At 43.6% G+C, this 17,203-nt stretch overlaps 1 protein-coding gene across 2 annotated transcripts in view; it reads right to left on the reverse strand.

Annotated features, from left to right (window-relative positions):
• The window catches only part of LOC115095299 (probable palmitoyltransferase ZDHHC1), a 172,517-nt gene extending 155,582 nt beyond the window's left edge, over positions 1-16,935 (reverse strand). The window contains exon 1 of one of the 2 annotated variants that reach the window (XM_029608796.1): positions 16,672-16,935. In XM_029608796.1, coding sequence (XP_029464656.1) covers positions 16,672-16,677 — 6 coding nt within the window. In that variant the 5' untranslated portion in view covers positions 16,678-16,935. Of the gene's footprint in view, positions 1-3,631; positions 3,698-16,671 lie in introns of those variants that run through there. The other variant, XM_029608795.1, reaches the window with a different exon arrangement.
• Positions 16,936-17,203: the final 268 nt, after the last annotated feature.

A 17,203-nucleotide genomic window follows, 5' to 3' on the forward strand; every position in this document is an offset into this window, starting at 1 on the left:
TGCGATATAATTTGTACCTTGATATAGCACTGTCCCATTGGTTATCCTCCTTCCACCAAGTCTCTGTGATGCCAGTTATGTCAATCTCATCATTTGCTGCTATACACTCTAACTCTCCCATCTTACTTCTTAGACTTCTGGCATTGGCGTACAGACATTTCAAAGTGTGTTTTTTGTTTGTATTAACAACCTGCTTTTCAGTTGTTAGGGATGATTCGGAAATCATTAGCTTCGGTGAGTTTTTACATATAGGCACATGGACTATGTTTGCTTTTAATGGAACCTCTCTGTTGGGATGCCCTAACTCTCCTGTTTCATTAGTATCCTTCAAAGATACATTTCTCCAAACCATGCACTGCTGAGTGACTGTCAGCTTTCCCCCTTTTTCTAGTTTAAAAGCTGCTCTATCTCCTTTTTGAAAGTTAGTGCCAGCAGCTTGGTTCCACTCTTGTTAAAGTAGAGCTCATCCTTTCAGAAAAGTCTTCCCTTTCCCCAAAAGTTTCCCCAGTTCCTTACAAAGCTGAATCCCTCTTCCCTGCACCATCGTCTCATCCATGCATCGAAAATCTGGAGCTCTGCCTGCCTCTGGTGACCTGCACGTGGAACAGGAAGCATTTCAGAGAATGTCACCCTGGAGGTTCTGGATTTCAGCTTCCTACCTAAAATCCTAAATTTGGCTTCCAGAACCTCTCTCCCACATTTCCCTATGTCGTTGGTTTGTGCCCACATGTACCACGACAGCCGGCTCCTCCTCAGCACTGTCTATAATCCTATCTAGGTGACGCGTGAGGTCTGCCACCTTCGCACCAGGCAGGCAAGTTACCAGATGGTCCTCACGTCCACTAGCCACCCTGCTATCTACATTTCTAATAATCGAATCACCAACTTTGATGGCCATCCTAACCCTTCCCTCCTGGGCAGTAGGCCTGGGAGACTTGTCCTCAGTGCGAGAGGACAATACATCACCTGGAGAGCAGGTCCTTGCTACAGAATCACTTCCTGCTACACCAGCGTGTGTCCCTGAAGGGAAGTACTGTTTAAAACCCTCATATGGAAATCTCATGCAAATAAGGGTGTATTGCTGGAAAAGTAACTCCTGGGTCAGGGCTGAAGATAGTTTTCCAGTGCCATCAAAAAGAAATAGTAAAAACTGAGTGTAGTAGCAGTCTAGTGGTTAAAGCAGCAGACTACAAATCAGGGAAACTAGGTTTTAAATCCCACTACCAGGTGGTCTTGGGCAAGACATTCACTCTCCCTTGCCTCAGGTACAAACGAAAAGGTGAAGTTTGAAAGCCAGGCATTTACCAAAATCGGGAGATGTGCGCACATCTAGGACATGCACGTTTCTATCCGATGTTAAAAGCTGTGCACAAGTTCCGATTCGCAAATATCTCACATCGGACAAAAAAAGGGCATGGTGTGGGTGGGGCTGTAGGGCGATATCTCATGTTTACCACTGATGCCCCAATTATGAATTATAATAGTCATGTACAGGCCAAATTCTGACAGGCTCCAGGTGCTGTTATAGCAAAAGAAGGAAATTTACCCAGGTGAACTTTAAATATTGTGACTGTGGAAAATGAAGAGGCCTTATCCTAATACACTGAATGATACCTTATCAGATGTGCCTGTTTGTCAGCTCCTGTGCAGCCAGAGAGGCAAAGACTTAAGATCCTAAGCAAGTGTCAGAGACGGCCAGGCAAGCAGAAGGAACCTCACCCTGGGGGGGAGGAGGGGCAGCCTGAGAGTGATAAAAACACTCTGACACACAGCTTAGCATATAGACATGACCCCTCCCAAAGTAATGGGGATGGGGGAAAAAGACCTGCAAAGGACCCTCCTCCCACCACAAGGTTATGCATGAGCTTATGCATATTTATCAGCTGGGAAGCATAAGACGGGGGGCAAGGAAGAGAAAAAAAAAAAAGGAGGAAGCAATGGACCCTCTGGGGGAAGAGCAGCCTGAAAGGAGAAAAGAAAGGTAGAATGGACCCGCTGGGAGAGTGACCCTGAAACCAAAAGGAGGAAGAAGGCAAGAAATGGGCCCCCGGAGGAAGAGGAGGCACAAACCTTGAATGCAAACTTGGGGAGAAAACCCAGAGAGCGAGAACATGTGCTGAGGTGTCCCTGGAAGCGAAAGGGGGGGGGGGGGGGGGGGGGCCAGAGGCAAACCAACCCTCCCTGCTATTGAGAAGGGAGAAGGCCAGATGATCGGAGACCCTGACTCAGATGTGGAGAGGGGCACAGAGTCATAGACGAGGAAGGATGAGAAGCAGCCCAGACAGCCAGCTATTACCAGAGCCAGAAGCTAGCCTCCTTCTTGGACAGCCTGCCTGCTCTGCCAGCACCAAGCCCAGGAAGCAAGTCTCTCCCCTGCCCACATTCTCCTGCTCTCACGCTGGAACCTGCTTTGGAGGTGAACTGAGGGATCACCTGATGTTGGAATCAGGGGTAAGTAAGTTAGCCACAAGTATTAATATCTTAAGCAAGCTAAGGTTTGACATGTGTGAAACTACCCATGATACAGAACTTTCTCTAGGGAAAACTGGTGCTTAGTGGCCAGAATGTTAGAGATAGGAATTGTTGTTTTCTAAATGCTATGCCCTGCCAAATCTGATTAATAAAAGTCCATTTCTGAGAAGAATACATGTTGTCTTTTCCCTGACATAGGATCGCAGAAAGGTGGGAGAGCAACTGGCAGTGACTTCTAGCAATGGTCCGATATAAATTAAGATAATTATGGGTCACTAGTGATACACAAAATCATATACCCGTGTATATAATTAAATAACTCAATTTTTATTTCTAAACACTTTTTTAAAATACATAAAGCATACCTATTACATCAAAAACCATTCATACCACTCTCATTCACTCATCTAAACATACAATGTTAAAATACAACAAAGTTACATTTTAACTCCCAAATTACACAAATATTGCAACAATCCCTGATTACAATGTATATATTTCATTTAACAAAGATTCCCTAGTAAACTAATTCCCTTAAAGCTGCCTTTAAATTGCTATTTTTTGTTTAATTTTATTAAAATTTGTAAGCAATATCCCTAGATTTTATAAATAAAAATTGAGTTATTTAATTATATACACGGGTATATGATTTTGTGTATCACGAGTGACTTCTAGCAGACAGATCCCTGTACCCCTAAACCTGCCTACAGGGTATAGGTGTTGCAGGGCAGGGCCAAAAGATGTGCAGGCAAGTACCTATGCACCAGGGCACATGCCCAGGTCCAGTACTGCATAACTTTAGTTCTGCTACGAAGGAAGTGTAAGTCTTAATAAAACTGTTTCCAGGCATCTCTTAAGGGTTTAAGAGGTAACTGGGGGGAGCACAGGCTAAAGAGCCAGGGGGTTTGGATGACCTAGCTCTAGACTGGATGAACTGGTGAAACTGGTCATGGCGTGGACATGCACCTATTATAAAATTCCCTCAAAAGGCTCAAACCCGATTTACGCTGCTGGGCGCACACAAGCTTAAAAATAGGAGCACATGACGTCCGGCAATGACATAACCGAGCCGGACACCTGAATTCGGAGCTCTGCAACCCCGCTCCCCAAACCGGCCGTAAAACCCCAGCAGAAGTGAGCAAAAACATCAGGTTCCTACCCGCCAGCGCTGCCAATAGTCCAGGCGTCTCTGGGTGTGTGAGAGGTGCATAGGTAATGCGCCTGATATGTGCTAGAAAAAATTGTTGGCCCTGCTCTCACAAAATGGCCACGGCTCCCACTGGCACAAAAGTGCTGGAGTCTGTCTCCGACGATGCCCTGCTCCAGGTTTCACAGAGCGTGACAGCAGCCTTTGACCTGTGCCTCATCAAAATTCAGTCCTTCATAGAAGAAATTAAAGCTGCAATCGAAGGTCAGTGTGTGTGTGTGTGTGTGTGGATATGGCTGCGATGGGTTACTGGAGGTATGAATGGTAGAGAGGGAGGGGGGTGTTCACTGTGCAAAGTTTGAGACCAAGGCATAAGGTCAGCCGGAACTATTGTCATTTATTCTTGCAGCGTAGGCTTGGGGGGGGGGGGCTGCGTGAATAAGTTTTCTCAAGTATTGGTGCCCCATATGTGGGCCCCACCATATACAATTGGGTGATTATGGGATGGTGGCGGTTAAGGTTACTACCTTGAATGTGGACGGCATCCACTCCTCCATTAAGCGGAAGAAATTGCTAACTGTTTAACCACCTACACTCTCAAGTTGTATTCCTCCAGGAAACCCATCTGAGTGATGCAGAACATCGTAAACTTAAAAAAGAGTGGGTGGGCCAGTGTATCTATTCCTCATATACCGCTCGACGACGGGGAGTGGCCATCATCATTCGCAAGCAGCTGCCATTCCAGGTTACTCGCACTTGTCATAATAAGGAGGGTAGGCATGTGGTTGCAGCCGGGGTTTTCTGTCAGCAAAAGGTAGTATTCTGTAATATCTATGTCCCCAATGTTTACTCCCAAGATTTTTTTCTCCCATTTAGTGGGAATATTGGCTGACTTCTCAGACCATATTATGGTGATTGGCGGGGATTTCAACGTGCTAACATTTGGTTTAGCAGCTAGATTGCAAACCGCCTAAGCTAAATACGGTCAAAGATCAGCAGCAGGGGGAGGGGGGGGGGGTATAAATTTCTTGTGTACTGAATTGCAGCTGCTAGATGTGTGGCGTGTCCTGCATCCGGAAGAATTAGATTTTACTTTTTTTTTCTAACCCTCATCAGACCTACTCCCGGCTGGATTACTTGTTGGTGTCTGACAAGTGGTTCTCCAGGGTGGAAGAGGCGAGTATTGGGCCAGGTTCATATCGGACCATGCGCTGGTCACGGTCTGTTTTCAGTGTGGGCAAGGCCCAAGACCCCCTTTTTCTTGGTGCCTCCGACCGGATCTCTATCTGGATCAGGCATTTCACACTCACTTGCAGGGGTGCTGGAAGTAGTATATATCAGTTAATTCCACTCCAGATGTCTCTTCCGCGATATTGTGGGAAGCGGGGAAGGCTGCTATGCATGGGGAGATCATTGCTTATGTGGCCCGGACTAACCGTCAGGGAAACGCCGAAATATTAAGGCTTACAGCAGTGTTAAACACACAACGGGGACACGTGGTTGATATGACCCTGGAACACAAGGAGCAGATGGACCAAGCTAGAACCATTTTGAATGGTTTACTACACCAGCGAGCTTCCAAATCCCTTTGCTACTACCAATACCAGTTATATAAATATGGTAATAGGGCCAGTCGCCTACTAGCTAACCTGGTGCGGCCTAGGGATCATAAGAAAGCTATAGTGGGCATTAAGGACTGTCAAGGTAGTCACCAGACTGCTGCGAAGGCTATCTCGGAAAGATTCCTTGAATACTACCGGGAGTTGTACGAGGCAAAACGGCAGGACCTAAATGTTACAGAGGCCCTGTTCAACTCACTCCCCTGGCCACGGATAACACCAGGCCAAGTCAGGGTTCTTGGCGCCCCCATTGGGGACCAAGAAGTGTACTCAATAATACAAAAGCATAAATTGGGGAAGGCAGCAGGACAGGATGGTCTGGGACTTGAGTTTTACAAAACCTTAAATTCTTGATATTAGCGCCCCTTCAAAAATTTTATTATGGGATTTTAGAGACAAATTCACTGGCGGCGACTTTGAATCACTCAGTAATAGTTGTCCTCCCAAAGAAGGGCAAAGATCCACCAGAAGTGGGCTCTTATAGGCCTATTTCTTTACTCTGTGTCGATGTCAAGATTTTAGCTACAGTGTTGGCGGCACGGCTTAATGCGGTGCTGCCCTCCTTAATTCATACCGATCAGACAGGATTTGTTAGGGGACAACAGAGAGTACGTAATATGCACCGCCTGATACCGTCCTTGAGTTACAATTCAGGGATGGAGGCAGTAATTCTTAGTTTGGATGCTGAAAAGGCCTTTGATTCTCTGTCCTGGGACTACATGTTTTGGGTACTTCGACAATACGGTTTCACGGGAGCCTTTGTACAGTGGATAGAGGACCTCTATAGTAATCCTATGGCTAGTGTTTTGGTGAATGGCATGCTAACTCCTTCCTTTGATTTGCATTGTGGGGTGCGCCAAGGCTGCCCCCTCTCTACCCTGCTCTTTGTATTAGCCATGGAACCCTTGGCCTCTCGGTGCGGGGAGAGCAGCAATTTTGGGGGCTTAGTGTGGGCAATCATCTCAAAATAGCAAAGTTTGCCGATGACATTTTGCTTTTTGTTGGGCGGCCCCACACCAGTATACCTGTGATTATTACTCTATTTGAACAATTTCAGAGGGTGGTGGGCGTTCATATAAATTTTGCAAACTCAGAGGCTCTGGCTGTGGATCCCTGGCTGCAACACTCCTGGGATGGGACGGGCCCTTCCCTTTTAGGTGGGCAGCTGACAGGTTGAAGTATCTAGGGATTTGGGTCCCTAGGAATTTGGAGCGTTTGTATGATCTCAATGTCACTCCCCTCATAGACCTAATACGGACCCAACTGGAGACTTAGCGCTCTCTCCCGTTGAATCTATTTGGCAGGTGTGCTCTCATTAAAATGGTGGTGACACCTAAGATTCTTTATATGCTGCATATGACTCCCTGCTGGCTGTGGGCGGGGGATCTTCATGCTATAATGCAACATTTCTTATGGAAGGGCAAGAGAGCGCGACTTGCTTATACGACGTTGGAGTGCCCAAGAGACAAAGGGGGCTATGGTATGCCTGATTTTCGGGCCTACAGTGTGGCTTGTCAAATGTGCTTTCTGGGGGAGTGGCTCACAGACACTAGTTCTTTTATTATACAGGAATGGTGAACCACCAGAGGTGGCAGTAGTGAGCTGGAAAGTAGCCCAGTTGGGCTTGTAGTCCCTCAGGCTCTGGAACGGCAATCCACAATGGCTGTGCTATAATAGGGAGAACTGATATCATGAGTAGTAGCAGGATATGCAGAGTTCAGGAATAGAGCCTCGGTAATGTACTCACGCAGTGGTCTCTCAGTGTAGAGCACAGGAGCTGGAGTAAAGGCAAGCCCTCGAGGAGCAAGTACCTTGTTCCAGGGAATAGCTCTGAGAGACAGAGATGGTAACTCACAGATGTTATAGGGAGCGGGGTCTTCCTGGCAGAAGTGGAGTCCAAGTAGCGAGTCCAGGAACATGGGCCCTCGAGGAGCGAGTACCGGTTCCAGATTGCGACCTGAAAGATAAGAAAAGAGAGAGAGGCCCCCGAGGAGCAGGTACCCCAAATAGAGTAGGTCCAAAGGAGGCAGAGTTGCAAGGTATGGAGAGCGAATCCCATCCGTTAGGAAACCTTTGCTAACTCGATTAGCTAGCAATCGTGTAGGCCTTATGTATCCTGGATGCATGACATCATCCCAGGGGGATGCCCCTGAGGTTCGTGCCACTGAAGGTACTTAAAGCAGGGCCACGCAGCGCATGCGCCCTAAGGCAGCTGAATAGCATGGCAGGAAGCAGCGCCCAAGCCGGTTCGGGGACGCCGGAGAGGACGGCAGGCAGACGCCGCGGCAGCCAAACGTCCGTCAACCGCAGGAGGAGTCGCTAGAGAGGTAAGGAGGGCGGAGTGGAGACGTCGGGCAGCGACAGTCGTAACAATACTGAAAGGAGCAATCATCTCCTATGTTGCAGATCTCACGAAGTCCTCCCCCTGCACCTCCTACGGAGGTAATACTAACATAAAATGTGAAGAACTCGCAAAGTACTTCCAGAGCAAAATCAATAGTATTCTCCTACGCTTCCCCACCAAGCCCTCCCCCACACCCCCGCTCTCTAACAACTCCAGTCACTGCCTTGGGTCCCTAGACCCTACCTCCACCCCGGAAATAGAAACCATCCTAAAAAAGATGAGACCCGCCTCACACATTGTAGACACAATCCCCTCAAAATCCCTCCTCTCCATACCTAACGCCATTGCCAAACCATTAGCAGACATAATCAATTGTTCACTTACTTTCGGCAAAGTCCCTGATCCCCTTAAGCTTGCTGTGGTGAAACCCCTTCTTAAAAAATCTACCCTTGACCCCGCTGACCCAGCAAACTACAGGCCTATCTCCAACTTGCCTTTCATCTCCAAGATCCTTGAGAAGGTAGTCAATATACAACTCACTGACTTCCTTGAGGACCACAATATCCTCCACCCATCGCAATTTGGTTTCCGGAAAGGTCGCAATACTGAAAACCTCCTCTTAGCAATCACCGACACCATCCTCTTAGGCATGGATCAAGGGAAATCATACCCCCTTGCCCTTCTTGACATCTCGGCAGCCTTTGACACTGTCAACCACCAAATCCTTCTTTCCCGGTTGGCAGAGATAGGTATCGCTGACACGGCTTTATCTTGGTTCACCTCATATCTCACCCACAGAAAATATGTAGTACAACTTGACAACATGAATCCTCACATATTCCTTTGTCACAAGGGGTCCCCCAAGGATCTTCCCTATCCTCCACGCTTTTTAATATCTTCCTTCTGCCCCTCTGCCACCTTCTCTCAGACCTCGGTCTGAACTTTTTCCTGTATGCCGATGATGTTCAAATCCTCATTCCCATTCAAACTACTCTCAAAAACGCCCTGCAATACTGGGAATCCTGCCTCATCACCATCAACTCCCTCTTAGCCAATCTACACCTCGCACTTAATGCTACAAAAACTGAGATCCTCATCATCTCCAATCAACCGGAATATGCGACCCTCCCTACTGCCACCGTCCCCTCCTTAACCCACACACCCCTACCCTCTGTAAGAGATCTTGGAATCGCACTAGACCAACACCTCAACTTTAAAGCTCACATTAAGTCCCTACTAAAAGGGGGTTTCCACAAACTCCACATCCTTAAAAAACTTAAGCCACTCCTCCACGCCCAGGATTTCCAACTGGTCCTGCAGACAACCCTCCTTGCTAAACTCGACTACTGCAACACACTCCTATTAGGCCTCCCCTACTCCACCATTAAACCCCTACAAATCCTACAGAATGCCATGGCAAGAATCATAACTAACACCCGTAAAACTGAACACATAACCCCCATACTTAAGGAGCTGCACTGGCTACCGATCCCCTACCGCATCCAATACAAAACCCTCACCATCCTTCACAATGCCCTCCACAAACATAAGGCTGCATGGTTCAACAACATACCACGCTTCCGTACCTCTAACCGCCCCACCAGAACCGCCCTCGTAGGCACCACGTACACTCCACCCCTCAGAACTGCGCACCTCACCAACACCAGAGAAAGGGCTTTCACCATTGCCGGCGCTACACTCTGGAACTCACTTCCCCTCCATCTACGTCTTGAACCCTCCTTGCAAACCTTCAAAAAAGGCATCAAGACATGGCTCTTCAGGCAAGCCTACCCGGAATTCAACCAGACATAGCTTTGTTACCCCTCCCCCCCCCCCGTCCTCCACTCTTGGAACTTAGTCAACCCTTTTCTCCAGCTGACCCCTCCCCTCCCCTCTTCTCACATCCCCCCATCCTCCCTTGTCCCTCCCCCTGCCCTATACTCTCCCAGTTTCCTCCAGCCCCTTCTCCTGCGTTCCCCTCATAAAGAACCCTTGTTCTTGCGATATTTTGCCATTGTTACTTCTTCGTTCAGTTAGAGTTCCTATTTCATTTCGCTCTGCTGCCCTATCCTTTCCAGCTGCTCTTGCCCCTGCCCCCCGCTACTCCCTGCTCTCGTCTGCTCCCCCTCTTCCCCCCTGTGTTCATTGTATTTTCTGCCTGTCTAAGTTTTTTGTAAACCGGCCTGATGTGTTCCACGAAGGTCGCTATATTAAAAGTGTTAAATAAATAATATTAAAGATAAAAAACATGGACCCCCCTAACACTAGCAAACTATAGGCCAGTCTCCAACCTACCTCTAATGGCAAAATTAATTGAAAAAACAGTGCAAAAACAACTATCTGAGCACTTAGATAATAACAATATCCTTTACCCATCACAACATGGCTTCCGTAAGCACTACAGCTCTGAAACTCTTTTACTTGCATTAACAGATAATATACTAAGAGGATTCGACAGTGGAAAACATTATATTCTGGTATTACTGGATTTATCATCAGCATTTGACACAGTGAATCATGAAATACTAATAAAAAGACGAAGAAAAATAGGACTACCTGGTAACACAATCACATGGTTCAGGTCATATCTAACCAACAGAACATTTCAAGTACAAATTAATAACACTCTATCTGAAAAAATAACCCTAAAAACAGGAGTTCCACAAGGATCGGCACTTTCTAGCTACTCTCTTTAACATATATCTACTTCTACTATGCCATCTCCTTGCAGGACTAGGAATCATACATTATGTTTACGCCGATGACATTCAATTAATCCTACCAATAGAGGACACCATTGAAAAAACAATAAGTTTAGCCATTATGTATCTCGACATAATAAAACTACTACTAAACCAAATGGAGTTGATAATTAACATCGATAAAACTGAATTCATACACTTAGAAAGAGCATAAACATTACGCAAACTCCAATAATTCTCAACAGCAACCAAAAAATTGAATTAGCCGAGAAGATACGCAACCTTGGAGTAATAATTGACACAGAGCTAAACCTCAAACAGCACATAACACTAAAGGTTAAAGAAGGGTATGCTAAACTTATAGTACTTAGAAAACTTAAACCATTACTATTGCTGCCAAACCTTTGCACAGTGCTTCAATCACTGATATTTGCAAGCACTAACTACTGTAATGCATTACTACTTGGTTTAACTTACACTACAATAAGACTACTGCAAATATTACAAAACTCCGCAGCTAGAATTCTCCCTGGAAAAAGGGAAAAAGATCACATCACAGATACACTAGCCAAACTACATTGGCTACCCATAGAACAAAGAGTTCAGTTCAAAGCACTTTGCACAATACACAAATTGATCCATGACGAAAAAGCAGAATGGCTGAACACAGGACTTCGAGTACATGTCCCTCAGAGGAATTTAAGATCTGCAAACAAAGCTCTCTTAACCATTCCATCTGTGAAAACAGCAAGACTAACCCAGGTTAGGGAACGTGCCCTGTCTCTGACCGGTCCCATATTATGGAGCACTATACCCCTTGATCTAAGACTTCAGAGAAATCATAAACTTTTCAAAATACACCTCAAAACCTGGCACTTCAAACAAGCCTTCTATAAAGAAAATGACGCAAGCAAATAAATAAGGATAAGAGGATATAGATCACCCAGCACATAATCTCCAGATACTACCTGGAAATTATTTTATTCCTCAGATAATTGTAGTTAACAACCGACAGATTGAAAAGCAAAAGCATATACTCTCCCATGAGAATTTCATCAATGTAAACTCCATGTCATAAACCAAATAGTACTTAATGTGTATCTGTTACCATATAATATTGGCACCCTCTATGTAAAGTATGATCTTATATTATATATATATATATATATATATATATATATATATATATATATATGTGCCGTATTGTAAACCATTATGATGGTAAATAACTTAATGACGGTATATAAAAACGTTTAAATAAATAATTTTGCAGTATTTCCTTTGACCCTGCCAAGCCTGCCATTCCCTCCTCTCCCTTTTCCTGACATGATGGATTTTGTTGGTGCACTGCCTATTGGGAGTTTGGATATTACAAATGAATTTATTTGATACTGTAACCGTACCCGCTCTCACAGTACTACTCACTGTCTATCAGACAGACATAAATACAGTGAATGTGTGCACTGCTGATTCCATGCAAAAAAAGGTGTTATTTAAACACTAAACATAATCTAAAAGATTGGCAGCTTGTAAGGCTCTTCTTCTCGTCAGTCTGTCAATGTGTTGTGCTCACCTCACTGTCCAGAGACAAAAAAATCACTAGCACTGCTTCAGTCTCCACATTGTCTCTTACCCTGAACCCCATAGCGAAAACAAAAACCAAAAACAGCAATAGTGCCACTGCCTCTGTCTTGCTGGCACAGTGAGTTATACCATTAAAGCACAGAGAAGATCAGAAGCAGCCCTTTATCAGTACCAATTTGTAAGCTTTTTTTTTTTTAACTTGGTGAGAACCTCTACAAACATATCTTTCTCTGCCAACAACTAGAGAGGAAATACAAGCTGGTTTTTGCACATGCTCAGACGTTACAGTGGGAGTGAGTCAGTATTATTTAATACAGATAGCAGTTATAGGCTATTTAAAAAGATTCTGCACTATCTGTGGATGCCTTACCAACTTGTCCTGTCTCAGATCTGACAAGCCTATGAGGTCACACTGCCAAGAATTGATTGCTATAGTTACCAGTTGTTTTTTTGATCCACAATTTACAGCCATAGACTTGCATGAAAGACATAAACAAATGAGATAAATATATTTGCTTCATTTGTGGGGTCCCCCCTTTATTTTTTGGGGTCCACAAATGAAACAAATATGGACTCATTCATTATGTTTTATCCATGTATTTCAAATGAATGCACTTTTTTATCCACCATGTGAGGTTTGGTTTGTTTGTATGTTAAGGTGCTCCTTCTAAGTCAGCCCTCAGCTTGGGCCTCCCCATTAGTAATTGGTGATTAAATTAATAAATGTATTTATTTATTTGATATTGCTTATATACTACCTATAAAGATATATGGTGGTTTACAATAAAATATTCATAAAATGACAATAAATAACAATAAAAACATATACCACAACATATAAAAGCCATAATCATAAAACAATCATAAAATGCACTAAAGTATAATTAAAATAAAAAACAATAGTAAAATATTTCTGACATCAAGTCTATCTCAGGCTCCCAAAATTAATGCACTCAAAGCCTGCTGGAGTAACCAGGTTTTCAGCCCTTTTTTAAATAATGTTTTTATCTGTTACCATTCTTAAATCCTCTGGCATGGTATTCCACATTATTGGGCTTGCTACAGAAATCGTTCTATCCCTTACCTCACCCAAGTCTGCTTGCTGAACTGAAGGAACAGTTAAAAGACCTTTATTCATGGATTGCAAATTATGTGAAAGAGTGTGCACATGTTGTCTTTTACTAAGCCATGGCACATCACTATTAATGATAATACTATGGTTTAGTGTCAGTACTTTATATTGTACCTGTACTGTATCGGTAACCAGTGAAGATTGAATAAAACTGGGGTTATGTGGTCATATTTACGTGTACCAGTCAAAATTCTTGCCGCCAAATTAGAAAGGTCTAATGGTCTTTTGAGGAACTCCTAAAAACAGCAAATTACAATAGCCTAAACCTGCAACAATGATTGTTCTTAGGCTCCAAAAATGATTTTAGCCTTTTCAACATTCTCTTCAGAGAAAGCAAAGTTGCTTACTTATAACAGGAGTTAGTCATATATTTATTTCCTGTCCTCCTCCCTAGAGAATTGACTGCTAAGCTTAAGCTCTGGAAGACACTGAAAGGTTCATGAGGCAGCGACTGCGTGCATGAACTCTTGCACGCGCTCAGAAATATTTCTGAACTAGTCTGTTTCAGCATTGTCAAATTTATTTATTTTATTTAATGGCTTTTATATACCGGTATTCATAGGGACATCATACCGGTTTACATATGAATAGTAGGTCTAAAATTACATAATAACAGGGAGAAGGAACTGGGGGGGGGGAGATAACTTAAGAGCAGCGTAGAATGAGAGGTAAACAACAAGAGTTAAACTTTGAGAAATCTTAACATGAGGGGGGAAGTATCATACAGTAGCAGTGCATGGGAGGGCATTGTTCATTACTACTGATTTATCCTGCTGTCTACGGAGAACCCCTGTAACAGGTAAGCAACTTTGCTTTCTCATCAGTTACTCTCATGTGTAACTGCATTCCTCTTAGTATCTTCTGCAACATTTTCTTGTTTTAGATTTTTAAGGAAAATCAGTGCAGTTCCAGGTAAATGAGTATATCTTCATCATAATCATTCACTCCCTTCATTTAGCAGATTCAGAACTCCTCAAGTTTTTAGATCTGGTTAAATTAATCTTCAGTTCAGAAACCTATCCCCCTTCCTCTTCAACCATCCTTTTAAAATGTTCAAGCTAGTAACTGATGACATAAAATGTAATATTTTTCGCCAAAAGATTTGTAATGGTAAGCAATTCCAGAGAATGAGTTTAACTTCCTTCCACTTTGTATCCCCTCAACACCTGTTCGATAATGTGTTTCAGAATCTATAGATCCTTGATGGAATTAGCCTATAACATTATTCATAGGGCAATCCTATCAATCTGGAATCAGTATTCCTTATGTAACGTTCACATTTGCAAAGCCTCCTGCCATTGCTTATGATCAAATACATATTCTCTAAATCCTTTTCCCAACTCTTTCTCAATTTGTCAAAGACAAATTGAATACCGCTTGGAATACCATACCTCTCATGGCTGTAGGTAAGGGGGACCAACCTCCTACGAATGTATACAAGGCTGTTGCTGACCCTGAGGAAGCTCCTCTCTTATTACTAATGCAGCTCCTTTAAGGGCAGATTTTAAATGCCCGGCGTGCATAAATCCCAGCCTTTTTGTGTGTGGCCGGGCCTTACGCGCAGCAGGTGAATCTTTCAAGAGGCCCAGCCACGCACAAAAAGGCCGGGATGCGCTCAAGTGCCAGGCCTCTTGGAAGGAGGGAGCCGGAGGGCATGTTTTGGGCAGGCCGGGACAGCGCATTGTTCACTCTACCAGCACATGCAACTTACTTCAGCGCAGGAGCTGAAGTAAGTTGTGCCAAAAAGGTAAAAAAAATAAAAAATTTAAATTTAGTGGTTGGGGAGGGGAAAGGAGGGTAGGGAACTGGGGAAAGCAACAATGCGTCACCGCATGAAAATTACAAAATGCACCCCTCCCTTGTGTGCGCCGTCCCCGATTTTATAACATGTGTGCACCGGTGCTTGCATGTTATAAAATCGTGTGTCCATGTGCGTGCGCTGGAGGGGTGACAGCAGAGTTCCAGTAGAATAAGATAATCTTTTTAGCTAGAGTTATAGATAGAACAATAAAGTGTTGACCCCCTCCAGGGAGATTAGATTACGAGTATTAGAGAAAAGGTACAAATATAAGAGGTCACTAGCCCATGTAGCAGTGCATCCCAAGACATTTTCAACCACCATAAACACCTGTTGCCAATAAGAGTGCAGTTCTGGGCATTCAGTGAACTTGTGACAGAAATCACCACGCAGATGAGAACATTTCAAACATTCGTCAGAGGCCCACAGACCTAATTTAGCCCCCAGATCTCTGGATAGACAGAATCTGTGAATGATCTTGAATTGAGTCTCTCGCAGATTAGCAGGAACCAAACATTTATAAAGCACATCAAATGCCCTGCTGATGTCAGACACCTCCATCTCAATTCTCAAGTCCGCACACCATTGCTCAGCCAATTTGTCTATTAGGGTCATTTTTCAAATTGCGTTTTGGCGTTAATGCGTTTTCACACGCGAAAAACGCCTTAATACGTGTGAAAATGCCTTAATGCACACGATAAGCACCATAACGCATGGCGTGATGCAAATTTTTAAAAGGGGAGGGATTGGGGCGGAGTCTGGGGTGGGGTTTCTGAAAAAGCGGGCTATCTTCACACTTTGTGAAGCCATAACACATAATATCGCACAATTTTAATGCCAAAAATGGCTACACTTTTTTCAATTGCATTAAGCTGTGTGAGGGAGAGAGAGAGAGAGAACAGCTGAGGTGGCATCATAGAAAGCAGCTATTTATGCTACTATAGGAGGCCCACCTAGTAACTCGAGGTGAGGTTTAGGTAGTAGTGTAGGGGTTAGGGGCCACTTTTGCAAGCAGAGTGAGACGTATGAACAGTACGCTCTTGTGAATATTTGATGACCTTCGGCGTGAGGAAACTCACACAAAGATGAGATCTGTACAATGTTCTCTCACCCTAGCTGATGGACTCTCTACCTGCGTAACATCAAGCTAACCCCTACACTACTACCTAAACCTCCCCTCCATATGTGTACATTCCCTTGGAGAACTGGTGCAAAATCTGTGGGTTATTTTTTTTCCCCCCCTAAATTCTACAAACCATACTAGTCTGCTAAAGTAAGCATTTGCATGTTGAACATGAACTGTTGAAAGACTGCAAATTAAGCAGCATATATTATTTAATTCTTTAAAATGCTAACTTCAGAATATTGTGCATTGCTAATTGCTGATGTGACCAAGTCCAGCAGAGGGTGCCATCCTACCACTGCAGATTGCTGAGGTTCCCTAGGATATGATGCATCTTTTGATAACAGCCTTTCAAATTTGCTTACAAATTCATTTTACACTCTGAGAAGCTTGCCTGCAGAGATATTAGTTCACTGCATTGTTGATATGTTACAGGTTTAACAAAGGTAAATCATCATTTATTAATTACACTTGGATCTTTGAGGATAATTTTCAAAGCCATTTACCCATATAGATAGGCACTGTGATTCTTAGATTGTTTGAATTAGGCATTGCGGGAGCTGCTCTTACATGGTTTACATCATTTTTAGATCACACCTTTTAGCTTAAATGGGACAATGAATTGTCAGATAAGATTATTTTAACCTGAGAGGAGCCACAGGGCCTTGTATTGACCCCAGTTCTTTTCAATTTGTATATTGCACTGTTAGCTAATTTAATTCAAGAAAGAGGATATACAGTAATTGTTACATGCATGCCAATGAGTTGCAGGTCCTGGATTTTCTTGATGATAGTCAACCAGATGAACTCATGAAATTCAAAAATGCCTTGATGTGGTAGGTTGGTTACATGATGACAGGTTGAACGTGAATCTGGCTAGGACAGAGGCAATCTGGATCAGTAGGAAGGGAGACAGATTGAAATTTTCTCCTCAGATGATTGGATCTAACATTCCACTACAAGAAAAACTGACGAGATTAGAGGTAACCCTAGAGAAGGAGTCTCCGGGTATGTCAAAAGTGATCCAGACTTTTTTTTAATCTTTGATACATTCACTGTCATAGACCTTTTTTGGAAAAATCTGAACTGCAATTATTAGTTCATTCCTAAATTCTCACATTATTAAACTATTGTAATAGCCTATTGCAGAGTCTCCCTATGACACTATTAAATAGACTACAAACTACTAACGTCAAGTTGATTATTGTACATAGGAAATATGATCATCTAACACCCTGCCTTATAGAATTATACTGTCTGCCTATTTGTAGAATTAGATTCA

Source organism: Rhinatrema bivittatum, chromosome 7, assembly GCF_901001135.1.
Source record: "Rhinatrema bivittatum chromosome 7, aRhiBiv1.1, whole genome shotgun sequence".
In the NCBI taxonomy this organism is placed as follows: Eukaryota; Metazoa; Chordata; class Amphibia; order Gymnophiona; family Rhinatrematidae; genus Rhinatrema; species Rhinatrema bivittatum.